Source organism: Lontra canadensis, unplaced genomic scaffold (assembly GCF_010015895.1).
Source record: "Lontra canadensis isolate GAN:19392208 unplaced genomic scaffold, GSC_riverotter_1.0 scaffold4, whole genome shotgun sequence".
Taxonomy (NCBI): domain Eukaryota; kingdom Metazoa; phylum Chordata; class Mammalia; order Carnivora; family Mustelidae; genus Lontra; species Lontra canadensis.
The window spans coordinates 27,332,373-27,345,413 of NW_022630998.1; the positions used below are offsets into that span (position 1 = coordinate 27,332,373).

Below are 13,041 nucleotides of genomic sequence, written 5' to 3' on the forward strand. Positions count from 1 at the left end.
GGACCATGGGATCATGAGCTGAGCCAAAGGCAGAAGCTTAACCAGCTGAGCCACTCAGGCATCCCTGTCACAGTTAATTTAACGTCAACCTGACTGAGCCTTGTGTCCAGATATTTGGTCAAACATTTTTCTGGATATTTCTGTAAAAGAGTTTTTTGGAGAGATAACATTTAAACTGAAGGAGTTTCAGTAAAGCTTATTATTCTTTATAAGGTAGGTTACCCTCATGCAATCAGTTGAAGACCTTAACAGAAAAAGACTAACTTCCCTGGAAGAAGACTTTTTTTTTCTTTTAAAGATTTTATTTTTAAGTAATCGCTACACCCAACATGGGCTCAAATTAATAATCCCAAGATCAAGAGTTGCATTCACACAGTACTGAGCCAGCCAGGGGCCTGGAGAGGAAATTCTGCTAACAAGACAGATTTGGCAGGGAATGGAATGGCAATTCTTCCCTGAGTCTCCAGCCTTCAGCACTACCCCCATCACATTTTGGACCTGTCTCACCTCCACAACCACGTGAGCTAATTCCTTAAAACAAATCTTGTCTATATACGTATCTGGTTGGTTGTTCCTCTGCAGAACCCAAATACAGAAACTGAACAGTTCTCTTGCCTCTGCCACTCAACGTACTCATGTACTAAGACCCAGCTAGCTGAAACCTTTTTATGATGGGGCAATTTGTGCTCCTCTCCCAGGACAGGAAAGGGTTTTTTCTCCTCATTCATATAAAATCCTCAAATACTTTAAACGAGAAAGACAAATTTAATAAATCAGTTATTTTCTACCTAGACCTTGCTGCTAATGGTAACATTTGATTTGTGATGTATTTTACTTCAGAAAAAAAATCATTTAAGACTTGCCAGAAACCAAAATGTTTTTAGCTTACTGAATCCGAAAACAATACAAGAGGTTCTATTCCCATTTCCTCCAAAAAAAGAAGACAGTTAAGTTTATAATTTATAGCAGAGATTTGAACCAAGGATTTGAAATCATTTTATGAACACTGAACTCCTGTTTTCACCTTCCCAAAGGTGGAAAGCCTTAATTTTCCATAAGTACAGGATAATATCTGATTTATCAATGGATAAAAAACAAAACAAAACAAAAAACAATGATATGCAAGTACAGGGAATAAACTGTGCAGTCATAAAGATTTAATTATATATTCATACTTAAGCAGTTATTGCATGGTTATTGCAGAGTGTCAAGATAGGTCCTGTCACATAAACTTAGAGGAAAAAAGTTCTTTAAGGTTCCATCAAATCAATAGTTTAACATTAGGGATATACAGGACATCAAATGTTATGGTGAGGACTAATTTAGGCAGTAGCTTTGTTCTATGAAAGGATATAGAACCACCCACAGCGATTTTTCAAGAATCCATAGACTTTCTTGTAACCATTCTAGTTTTTAAATATTGGTTTAAAAACTACAGCACACCTAATCATAAAAAATCTTGCACTCAAACGGACCCCCAGTTTACAACCTCTACTTTACAGCATTCTTCTAATACCAGAGTGGTATTCCAAAAATGACCAAACTAGGACTAAAACATTCAGCCACTATCTTTTCTATGCCCCAATTCAAAGCCCTAGGAACAAAGTCATTATATTTTATGTGGCTAGCAGCATTTCACTATCCATAATATAAATTTGATTCACTGATTCAACTACTAATCAGAGCCATCTTTTAGTCCTTTCCTACTAAAATTCCAGAATAAAGGAATATTTCCATATTCCGTCTTAGATGCTATTACATTTTATTTCATATATTCTACTTTTATTTTAGTCTAAACAAAACTAGTATTGGTCAACAGCAAACTTATCAAGGCCAAATTTTAGTTTTAGATCACAGTTCTGAAGGACAAAAATAACCTCTTGGACTTCACTGTGTATACACCACTGGTTTTCCTCATGATTAATTATCAATCATGAAGAAAACCAATTTTACTGCTTTAAAGTAAGGAAAACTAAAAGTGCACTTCTTCCTTTTTTAATTAAAAAAAAAAAAAATTACCAACAAGGTCCAGACCTAGTAATCAAAAATTAAATAAACGCTTAAAATCTAAAAACAAGAAAGAGGCTAAATCACACACATATTTTGATGAAACAAACTAATCCTGGACTATTTCTCAAATAAAAAAGTAAGCACAATTATTATATCCCATGTTTCAGAGACGAGGCATTAAGGATTCATGCCATAAGTTTATTTACAAACATATTGAGTATGTTGAATTCAAGAGTTTGATCCGTTTTTCAAAGAGACTGCACCTCTTAAAATGTTCTTTTCCACATCTGCAAAGAAAGACAAAAAGTTATTTGCATTAAAATGTCAGTCATTAAAAAGAAATCAGTTTCATTAACGTATTGTTTATCAGTTCATGACTGGTACATCAGAAAGCGTTTACAGTATCATGACTTTATTCATACTGATTTGCTTCATCACATGCACCAAAGTCTATTGTAGATGGCTTGGTAAATCAATTCCCTTATAAATGAATACAAATGAAGTCTTTTCTTCTCAAAGATATTTTTGGAATTTATCCTAATCAGCCCACAGAGCTGCCCATAATGTCGCTTTGAGGAAAATTCTGATTACAATCAATAATAAAGGAAATAAATCTTTTCTTCTCACACAAAGTAACCACTAACTTTCCAACACACAAGATTGGTTCCAGCATTTATTGCCCTCAAGATCATCTAACCAGAACTCTAGGTGGTTAGGTGTGAACTCTGGAACAAAATGGTAAAAATCCTGGTCCACCATTGCTAGCTATGAGATATTGGGCAACTTAACATCTTTATGTCTTAGATTGGGTTAAGCCACCCACCTCACAGGTTTGCTAGGTAACAAAATGAGATTATTAATATAAAGTGTGCCTGACAAACAGTAGTATCCAATCAAAACTGGTTTTGAGAGAAAGAACATCTGTTTATAGGTTTATCAACCTGTCTCCACCGATGCCATATCAATCAGCCCTACATACTGTGTGTGTGAGATTGGGGTTGTGGGGAGGTGAGGAAGAAAGAAATGTAAGTGAAAACATTGCTTTGGGATGGTTAGAAATCCATTAATTACCTGTTTGATGGATCAATTAAAACATCCTTACTTCTTAAGCAGTTGATGTCTAACTATAAAAAAAGGTGCAGCAAATCCAGATCCAAAGTACAAAGTCATCGTAACTAGTAATCGCCACTTGTTTTCCACTGAAAATGGCAAATTCTGTTGGAGAAAGAGAGCAAGCAACAAAAATAGAACTTCAAATCATCTGATGCTAGATAATTTTTTTTATGTAATCAGGTTATGTACGCCATATATCATTCCATCTTTTTTTTTTTTTAAACAGATTTTATTTATTTGACAGACAGAGATCACAAACAAGCAGAAAGGCAGGCGGGGGTGGGGGGGTGGGCAGCAAGCGCCCTGCTGAGGAGAGAGCCCTATTCGGGGCTGGATGCCAGGACCCTGAGATCATGACCTGAGCCTAAGGCAGAGGCTTTAAACCACTGAGCCATCCAGGTGCCCCCATCTTTTTAAACATTTTTACATTCTACATCCCATGATCTAGAAACTAGCCACCTGGTAAAGGCACGAGCAATGTTAACTGCATTATGAAGTTTTGACTTTTTCACAACCAAGAAGGCCTACCATGTACACGTTTTCTCAGCCCTTTACTACTAGGCCTCGATCACTAGAGTACTTACTTCTAATTACTCGATTTAATCTATTTACACCTGAAGCTAAACCCAACCTGAACTAAAGAGGTTTAATACTTCTAATATAGTCAAGTGCTTAGATAAGACTGGACCCACAGCTATAGGCCTCACATCCTCATTGTTTCCAATGACCTTCTCTACGAGTCCGGTGACCTCTAGCTCAGCTTTAAGCCACAGATATCTGCAGCCCTGGCCTCAGGGACCCTCCAGATCGTGGGGGGCCCAGAAAGGAGCACTAGGGCAAGGTAGGGTCTACGGCTCTTCCTACTCATTCCTTTACACCGTGACGGAGCGCAGCCAGGGTCCTGTGCTTTGGCCTGGGTCCAGGGGAAAGTGGAATGCTACTCGACAACCCAGCTCACATTTTCGGCTTCCCGCCTCCCTTTCCAGTCCACAGGAGGCCTTGGAGTTCGGCTAGTCGCAGCCAGGTACCCCCTCCCCCAACGAAGCTGGGCCCCTTACACACTAACCTTTCCTGGGCCCTCCTCATAGTGGCTCCTACGGACCACAGAGGTTGTGAACCTCCGGATGCTCTGTCCCAACATACCGCCGTTGGAGGTTCTGCGAAAAGCGCAGAGCCCTAAAACGGTACAAACGGCAGCACCACGAAGTCCTCCTCTTTTCACGACCTTGTTCCTCGGCGCGTAGGAGCCGAAAGGGAAGATGGGAAATGGGGAGCGACCGCGGAAAATGAGACAAGATGGTGGGATCCAAGGATTGTGGGAATTGTAGTTTAGAACGTAGTATGACCTTATCGGCTCTGAAGGATTATGGGAAATGTAGTCTGACGCGCAAGCCGGACACTGAAGGGGTTTGTAAGGGCAGGGGTGCCCGGGGGTGTGTTGGGGTCTCTGGAAGGACAAGAACCTACCGCGTTTCTTATCCGCGATGATTTTTTTCAAACCTGAATTCTTGTCAGGATTTTCGGGATCGGATTCCAGAACGATTTTACTGAATCTAGTGACGCAGTTTCACCTAGTTTATGAAACACAAAAATAAGCCAATAAACTTTTCCCTTTTCTTTTTTGGTAATTTTTTTTTTTTTTTAAATATGCTCGGTACTTGTAATTTGCAGTACTCTGCCAGCGCTGAGAGAGATGTATGCTGTGATCTTATCCGAGGAAACAAAGTGTAAACACAAGTAACCAAATAATAAGCAGTACAAAAAATGTCAGGAAACCGAGTTGAAGTGCTAAGGGAAGAATTCCTGAAAATATAGGTCACTGAACAGATCAGAATTAAGACAGGGCAGAGCAAATTGAAGGCCGGTATGGGTATGACATATTCGGAGCATGAAAGAGAAAAGCAGCCTCTCACATCTGGAGTTAGCCTGGATTGGGAATTGGTGTTGTGAATGTAAACAATTTCACAGAACATCAGCATCAGACAAAGTCACTCTGTTCACAATGGTGAAAAAGGGGTAAGGTCACTCCTTTATCGTGTCTGACCATAGACAAAAATGAACATTGTTCAAGTAACAAAAATGACCAAACATCACCATATCCAGTCTAATACGATGAGTTCTGCCTCTTTACCAATGACCACCTTAACCTTGGATTAGTCTTTCTTCCAAGTGAAATTTAGTAAGATAGACAAAGTAACAGAAAACAACCCCAAATCTTGTAAGTCTTGACATCGTTTTTTTTGCTGAGATGCCCATGGTTCCTCACAGTGTTCTGTCTCCCTTAATGCAGTGAGTAATAAGCCCAGCTTGTTTAATTTTAAGTGTGTTCCTGGTGATCTTTTGACTGGTGGGAATCAGGAAGAAAGCAGTGATGCATAAGGCTGGAAAGTGGTGTTAAATGAGATTTGTGAAGGGCCCTGCTAACCTAAGGTTTATGTTACTCATCTGTGGGAGAGCATATATTGCCTCAGATGGCTCATTTATACAGCAACACTAAACGAAGTCTTGCTTTGAAAACTGGGTATAAAATATATGCTTTCATCTTATTTAACTTTCGAAAGAGAAAAGTCATGCTTCTCCATCCCCAACCCACTTTAAAAAATCAGAAAGTTTCATTGCTGTAAGTAACTTCTGATTAAGTAGAGATGTGTGTAATAATGCATTATAATTGGTGTCCTCCTAATAGAGGTTATAGGACATTAAGTTTTCTTAAATGTCTCTCAAGGCTTTTATATAGTAAAGGATTTTGATTTAACTATAATTAGGAAACATTTTCACATTTAGTATTTCTGGATTGTCCATTTCAGTCTAATGTAAATAATATTTTTCGCAAGATTGCAGGGTTCTTATGGAGTCAAAGAATGAGTCTCAAGGACACAAAAGGGTGAAGTGAAGTGAAAGCTTAGTAAGTTAAGGTGAGAACAGAAAGTGAAAGCTGTTGGTCCCAAATGGGATTCCACTGAGGGATTTTAGGGCCTTTTTTATTGAAAACATGACCCTGAAGCTTGTTGCCTTAAGATTCTTACAAGGTCTTGCTTTGAGTAAGGACTACTGATAACACCCTTAATGACTTACTTCTTTGGTCTGGTCATTTTCTGTGATAACAATGTAGCCTCCAAAGAAAAATATTCCCTAACATCCAGGGCCAGGTGGTCTGGTCTATTCCTTTATCTCTTGTTCATTCTGTCTTAGTGCTCCTGCCTGCCAGTGACAGTTTCAGAGTCTAGGCAGCAACAACCCCCAGCCACCATCTCTCCTTGCCTATACTTATCTTAACCCTTTCCTTACTCAATGTCTCCTATATATTTGTTTCATTGTAACTTCTAGTTCATACTATTTGAGTCTCCACTGTGTATCTGGCTTTCAGCTAACTCCAAAGGGAACTCCAGAATAGACTCTAGTATGTGACTTCAGAACTGTCAGTCTTCCCATGGGCCCCGTGACAAATTAAAGATAGCTGCAAATCCTTTTATCAAGACCAAGTCTATGCCTTCTCTCACCAAATGTAGGTGGACTCTCTGTGTTTTTAAGATTTTATTTTACAGAGAGAGACACAATGAGAGAGGGAACACAAGCAGGGGGAGTGGGAGGGGGAAAGCAGGCTTTGGCCCAGTAGGGAGCCCGATTGGGGCTTGATCCCAGGACTCTGGGATCTGTCTGTCTTAAGTGTCTGAAGGCAGACACTTAAGGACTGAGCCACCCAGGCACCCTGGACTCTCTCTGACCAAGAGAATGTATTGTAAGTGACTCTGTGCCAGTGTCCTGCCCATATCTTATACTGGCAGCCTCCTTTCCTATCTTTTGGAGCATCTGCCCTTGTAACCCTGAGTATTCATGTAAGATGTTTGACTACTCTGCTGGAGAGGCTTCCTAGAGAGTCTCCAGGAGTGCACCAAAAGGAGGTAGAGGGCGGCTCAGGTGTCAGGCATGTGAGTGAAGCTATCTTGGACCCTTCAGCTCAGTCCAGCTGCCAGCTGAGTATCAGTGAGCAACCCCAGTCAATGCTACTTAGAGTCTGGGAAGCAGAGTGGTTCCCTTGATGGTGATGTAGCAGCAGGCCTGATTCACGGAGTGTTACATATCCTCAGAAATGCATTCTGTGGCTTTCGGATGTTCCTGATAACTTAGAGGGTAAACTGGAATGTGACTGGAAGTTGATGAGAAAAGCACTTGCGTGGTTCAGTCGCTTAAGCATCTGACTTGGGCTCAGGTTATGATCTCACAATCCTGGGAACAGAAAAGAAAGTTGCAGAGATCTCTTATTCCCTCCATGATTACTTACCTTTTTATTAATGTCTAGATACCACCTGCAGAACACATTGTCTTAAAAGTGTTTTTGTTAGAAAGCAAACTGAACATTAGGGGAAACTTCATATTAGTTTCCATATTATTTTTCTTAATTGCTAAATAATAACTAATAAATTAAATAACTAACATACCCCAAGTTTAGTGGTTTTAAATTAATCTCAGTCTCTTAAAATTCGCTATGGAGTGAAGAAAAAGTTTAAAGAAATTTGGCAATCTTCTACTTTTGAACAGGTACTGTGGTCAATTAAAGATGGTCATAATATCTTTGTAACTCTTCCTGTGAGAGGTGTGATCTAAGTCCCCTCCTCTTGACTTTAGTGACCTGCTTGACCAATAGAATGCAACAGAGTAACCTCCTGAGACTTCTGAGGCTGGCTTATCAAAAGCCTTGCAGTTTCCATTCAGACAAATTGGAATGTCTTTTTGAGAGAAGTCAGTCACCATGTTAAGAAGTTTAACTACCCCCAGAATACTGGGACTATAAGGGCGCCCAAGCTAACCATTTAGAGAAGCCACATGGGGGAAAGGCAGGGAAGATGAGGGGGAAAAGATAGGCCAGATCAGCCCCTAGCTCTTCTCACCATCCTTCAGCCTGGGCACCAGATATAGGAGTAAAGAAGCCTTCAGATGACTCCAGCTACGGTTATGATTTGCCTACAGTTTTATGAGTTACATTAAACAAGAATTACCCAGCTGAACCCATCAACCTCCAGAACTATAAGAGAAAATAATAAATGATTGTTTTAAGCTGCTAAATTTTGAGGTAGGTTGTTATACAGAAATACAAACCTGGAACTGGTATCATATCATACATAGTTTCTTATACACGTAGCCTAACAATCTAAATCCGGTCATAATACTTGGCAAGAAAAATGTGAATCATCCTAGAGAAACTTTTGATTCAGTATGATACTCTTCTGCTATAAAATGAATTTCAAGAGAAATGAGACATTTCACATATTGGTACAAAATAGAAAACATCTTTAGGGACATGAGGTTTACTCCAAAGTTATATTTTAAAAATATAATCCAATTATTTTAAGTAGTGAGTAGGGTGTATATCACAGAGTGAGCCATGTACTTTCTAGACCCACACGAGTCTTTGGAGACTGAAATTACATTATATAGAACAGTATTTCTAAAAATTAAAGTACAATATTTGTCATTTCTCTCAACAGCTACTATATAGGGTTTTAAGAACTAGGGTAGAGTTTATTTAGAAATAGATTGTTTAGTGAAGAAATTATGTTTCTGTCCTACATTGAAAAACTCAAGTTAATATGTTTCTTTTGGTCTCAAGTTTTTAGAATTTCTCATGCTGCAGAATTAAAGTCAGAACTCTGTGTTAGCTTTTATTTGAAATTTTACATTTGTAGGGGGGAAAAAAACCTGGTTTTAGGAAAAGAAAAAATGTAATTCCCGTGTGGCAATGAGGGTTGGAAAATATTCTGCCAACCTTCTGAATGATTTAGTGATGACCAACCGGATGAAAAAGTTCTGCTAAAAAAAGGCTTATTCGATCAAGCTGTATATTTTACTCTTCCGTTTGTTTCATTACTTTTGAATAACATTTTTTTTCCTCTTAAAAGTCTTTCATGTTTTTTATTCCAATTTTATTGTAGGTTTAAAAATGATTCATTTTTTGGGATAGAATCACTCATAGTGGGTAAGGGACAGTCAAGGGTAGGTAGAGAGAGACAGGTAGGGGGCGACACGACTAAACTAAGGTCACGCAGTGGGCTAAGTAACGAGGATCACTGAAATCCCAGATGTGGAGAAATTTTATAGGCAAATCCACCTTGTTTGCTCTAAATATGAATGAGATATTTTCATATTTACAAATCCACCTTGTTTGTCTTAAATGTTATAGACAAGATATTTACCAAGTTCCCTGGTCAGTTTTCTATAAAAGACTGACCATAAAAGCCTTCAATGGGAACCCATTTGGGACCCCTCTCACTTTAGTAGAGCTCCTTTTCTTTCCTTTCCGTTCTCACCTTCACTTACTAAACTTTCCCTTCACCCTTTTGTTGGCGAGATTCATTCTTCAACTCTGAGACAAGCACCCTACAACCCTACAACAGTAATATTTGTCACTGAGAATTGCCAAGTATAGGTAGGTACATTTTTTACAAAATGAATGCAGAAACTAACATTTAATTTGAAAATCACTGATTCTAGTTGTATTTATGTTCCATCTCCATTCTGACTTAACTTGCACTGGAACTTGTTATTGCCTTGAACAGGTTTCTTTAAATTCCCCCATGGCATCTCCTGGTTGTTTCTCTAACTGGGATACTAAGTGATTAAATAATTTTATTTACTTATTTTAGGGAAACAAAATTTAAATGAGAAAGGGGATTATGGAAATTAATTTGATGCATCATTCTAAAAAGAAATTCTTTCTTTGCTAGAGTAGAAGAAAAACAGAGGAGTTACATGATAGTAGAACCAATTTTATTACATGTGTTGATTGTAAAAAATTTTGCAAATAAGAACCATCTGGAAATTTTGATTTATGACCAGGCCCATTACTGCTGATCATTGCATATAAGCTGCTACTCTGTTTTGACCATTCAGGTGAGATTGAAGGAATCAGATCAAAGGCACTCTGTTCCTCTACACAATGGGCTGGCAACCTTATGGTTAATACTGTCCATCAAGTTATGTTTGCTTATGCTGTGAGAGTTTTTGTGTTTGGCTTTTCAGTATGAATTTACAATTAAGAAAAATGTGTATTTCTTGAGGATATTTATGCAGTTTGAGTAAATTATTACCAAACTCACCAAATGGTCCTTTTAAACATTTCAACTAATTATAAAATTATTACACAAAATAGGTTAGGCTTAAATTTCCAGTTCTCTTTACATCTCTGAATTTAAGTTAGACCCTCACAGAGCAGCATTCTAAAACTGTATCATTGAATGTGAGTTGTGCTGAACATCATCTTAATACTTTGTACTAAGGGATTTTATAAATGATCAGACTCATGAATTTCATTGCAGGGTTTACTGTGGAGATTTTTTTTTCCTTTGAGGATGTGTTTCAATATATTTCACATTGTCATTTTTATGAGGGCCCACAGGACAAATTTTTCTCCGGTCTTAGAACTAGAATAAACATGCTTCTCCTAGGTAGCTGATTTGCTTTCGCCTTATGAGTACTGTGAATAACAGACTTCATTGTAATTTTCTTCTTATGCTATGTTCCTAGGATGCTTAGAGCCAAATGTGTGACCCACCTTTAGTGGAGACGATGGATCTCTTATGTTTACTTCACTCCCAGCTCCATCTGCTTTTCTAAATTTATTTTCCCTCATTTCACTTTCCTCCTCAATTTTAAATTTATTTTATCTTATTATACAGTATGTGCCTTTGTTCTATACCTCAAATGTCTTCTGGAGCATGTAAATAACCTAATAAATCATACATTTTTTTTCCCCACATAACAAGTTATTGTAAAATTACTTACTTTATCAGTTTTTCTCTTCTTTGCTTTATGGAGCCTGGGCTAGATAAGGTAATTAAAGCTAGCTAACATAACAAATGATCCCAAAATTTTAATGGCTTACTACAATAAAGATTTTTTTTTTCTCACTCTAGGACAGTCTGAATCAGATGTTCAGCATGTGATCTTCCACATGGTAATTCAAGAGTCATCATCCTCTTGTGCTCCACTCAGTCCTCTGGACTGACCCTGCCTGCCACCATGCGAAGAAAGAGAAAGTAGAGGCTCACACACAGTTGTTTGGTAGGTCAGAAGCACTGCTTGTACCCAAATGCTATTTTCGGAATCAGTTATGTGCTACCACCTAGATGCAGGAGCTTTGAGGACTTGAGATGTCTGTGTGTCCTAGAGGAAATCAGAAATGGTTTGGTTGCACATATAGCGGCCTCTCTGTGGAGACCTAGATTCTTGCTGAAATCTTAGAGAGTGCCTCCATAAGAATTCAATTCCAGGGGTTATACATACTCTCAGAACTTTACTAAAGTGGTTGCAAATTGTCATAATTGTTCTAGAATTTCTTGTTCTTGCACATGTCCTCAGAGGTCCACACTCCAGGCAATTCTCCAGAATCAGACTCACATGGATTCAAATTCACAATCTACCCTAATTATTTAGCTTTGGGCAAGCTGCATGACCTTTTCTCATCTTTCAAATGGGGCAATAAAGTTACCTACTTTATGCAGCTACAAGAAGGGTTAACTAAAATATTTGCTGCCTCAAAGTGTTATATTAGCAAATTCCCTGTGACTCTCCATATGTAACTTTTTAATTAAGTTTTTTTCAATGGTCTGAAGTATGTAGGTCTGAAATACAAAGAAGTTAATGCTCTACTAAAATGTAAGCTCTCTGAGGGCAGCGAGTTTTGTTTTTCTTATCTCTTATGTATCCATCCTAAGAATCCTTCATAGAGACACTCCTTAAAGTGTTGGCTGAAAACAATGGACACATTATGTGGCAGTTTCAATTTAAATACAAATACTATGTTTTGAGTGTGAGATTACGATTTAGTTTTTAAAATCCACATTACTGAAGCATTAGTAATGTGCAATAAAACATGTCTATTTTGAGCAGACTATTTAACGAGTTTGATCACTGTATATACTTGTTAACCAATGCCACAATTAAGATATAGAACATCTCAATCACCAATAATTTACTTTTAGCAATGAAATAATTCTTTATGAGGATTGACTTGTTAATTGCCTCTGAGCACCCTGACCTTTGGATGCCTGGATATTCATATTTAAAACCAAAATAGCACTCAGTCCTATTAATTTGGCTCTTCTGCAAAGTTTTTTCAACAGGGGACCACTTACATTATGGGCTAATTTTTTGTTGAGGTAATGTCCTGCATTATAGGATGCTTAGCTACATTTCTGCCATCTACCCACTAGATTCTAGTAGCACTTCCCCTCCCAAGTTGTGATAACCAAATCTGTCTGCAGTTGTTACCAAAGGTGCCCTCTGCTGGCAAAATTGTTCTAGTTGAAAACCACTGCCCTATGGCTATCTCTTCAGAGAGGCATAAGTCTGCAGAACATAGACTTGGTCTGAGCCAATCCTTCTGCACTCACTGAGATCCACCTGGAGAATTGAAATGACTCACCCTTCTCAACGAGGGAAGGGCCAACTGCCTTAGGATTGTGCAGTCTGCTGGCAGACTGCCCACTCCCTTTTCTGTCAATAGAGTGTGCTACCTACTGCCTGTAGTATTGAACATTTATAAGCTTTCATTGATCCTCCCCTCTGTTCCACACTGCGTGGAGGGCAGATGGGAAGTGACATTAATGCTTGCTTTTGTTTTATTCCTGTCTTGTGAATCTGTGTTCTCTGAGAGCCACTCATTTAGAAGGTAATGAACCTATCCTTAGTTCTACCTTTAAAATAGACAATTAGTTTTTAATTAAATGAACATGTGTGCTTAGCACTGTATCTGGCAAGTAGCAATGCTCAATACGTAGCAGATATTATCATTATTTCCATACCACTGTTTGTCTGTGCTATTTTCCCCTCTTGTGGGATCACTCCTACCTTCCTCATACTTGCTGCACTGTCTCTGTTTGTATCATCAGCTTTGGTATTAAGGTTGCAAAATCTGTGCAC

General features: G+C 38.4%; 1 protein-coding gene and 1 non-coding gene across 2 annotated transcripts; both read right to left on the reverse strand.

Moving 5' to 3' along the window:
• Positions 1 to 2,171: 2,171 nt before the first annotated feature.
• Positions 2,172 to 4,374, reverse strand: LOC116860804 (cytochrome c oxidase subunit 7C, mitochondrial). The gene is made up of 3 exons (XM_032847071.1): positions 4,190 to 4,374; positions 3,082 to 3,225; positions 2,172 to 2,297 (listed from the first exon to the last, which is right to left on the reverse strand). The coding sequence occupies exons 1-2, from the start codon at positions 4,262 to 4,264 to the stop codon at positions 3,109 to 3,111; spliced, it is 192 nt and encodes a 63-aa protein (XP_032702962.1). The 5' UTR covers positions 4,265 to 4,374; the 3' UTR covers positions 2,172 to 2,297; positions 3,082 to 3,108.
• Positions 2,392 to 2,454, reverse strand: LOC116863987. The gene has a single exon (XR_004381888.1). It is a non-coding gene; the product is annotated as a small nucleolar RNA Z39 (small nucleolar RNA).
• Positions 4,375 to 13,041: the final 8,667 nt, after the last annotated feature.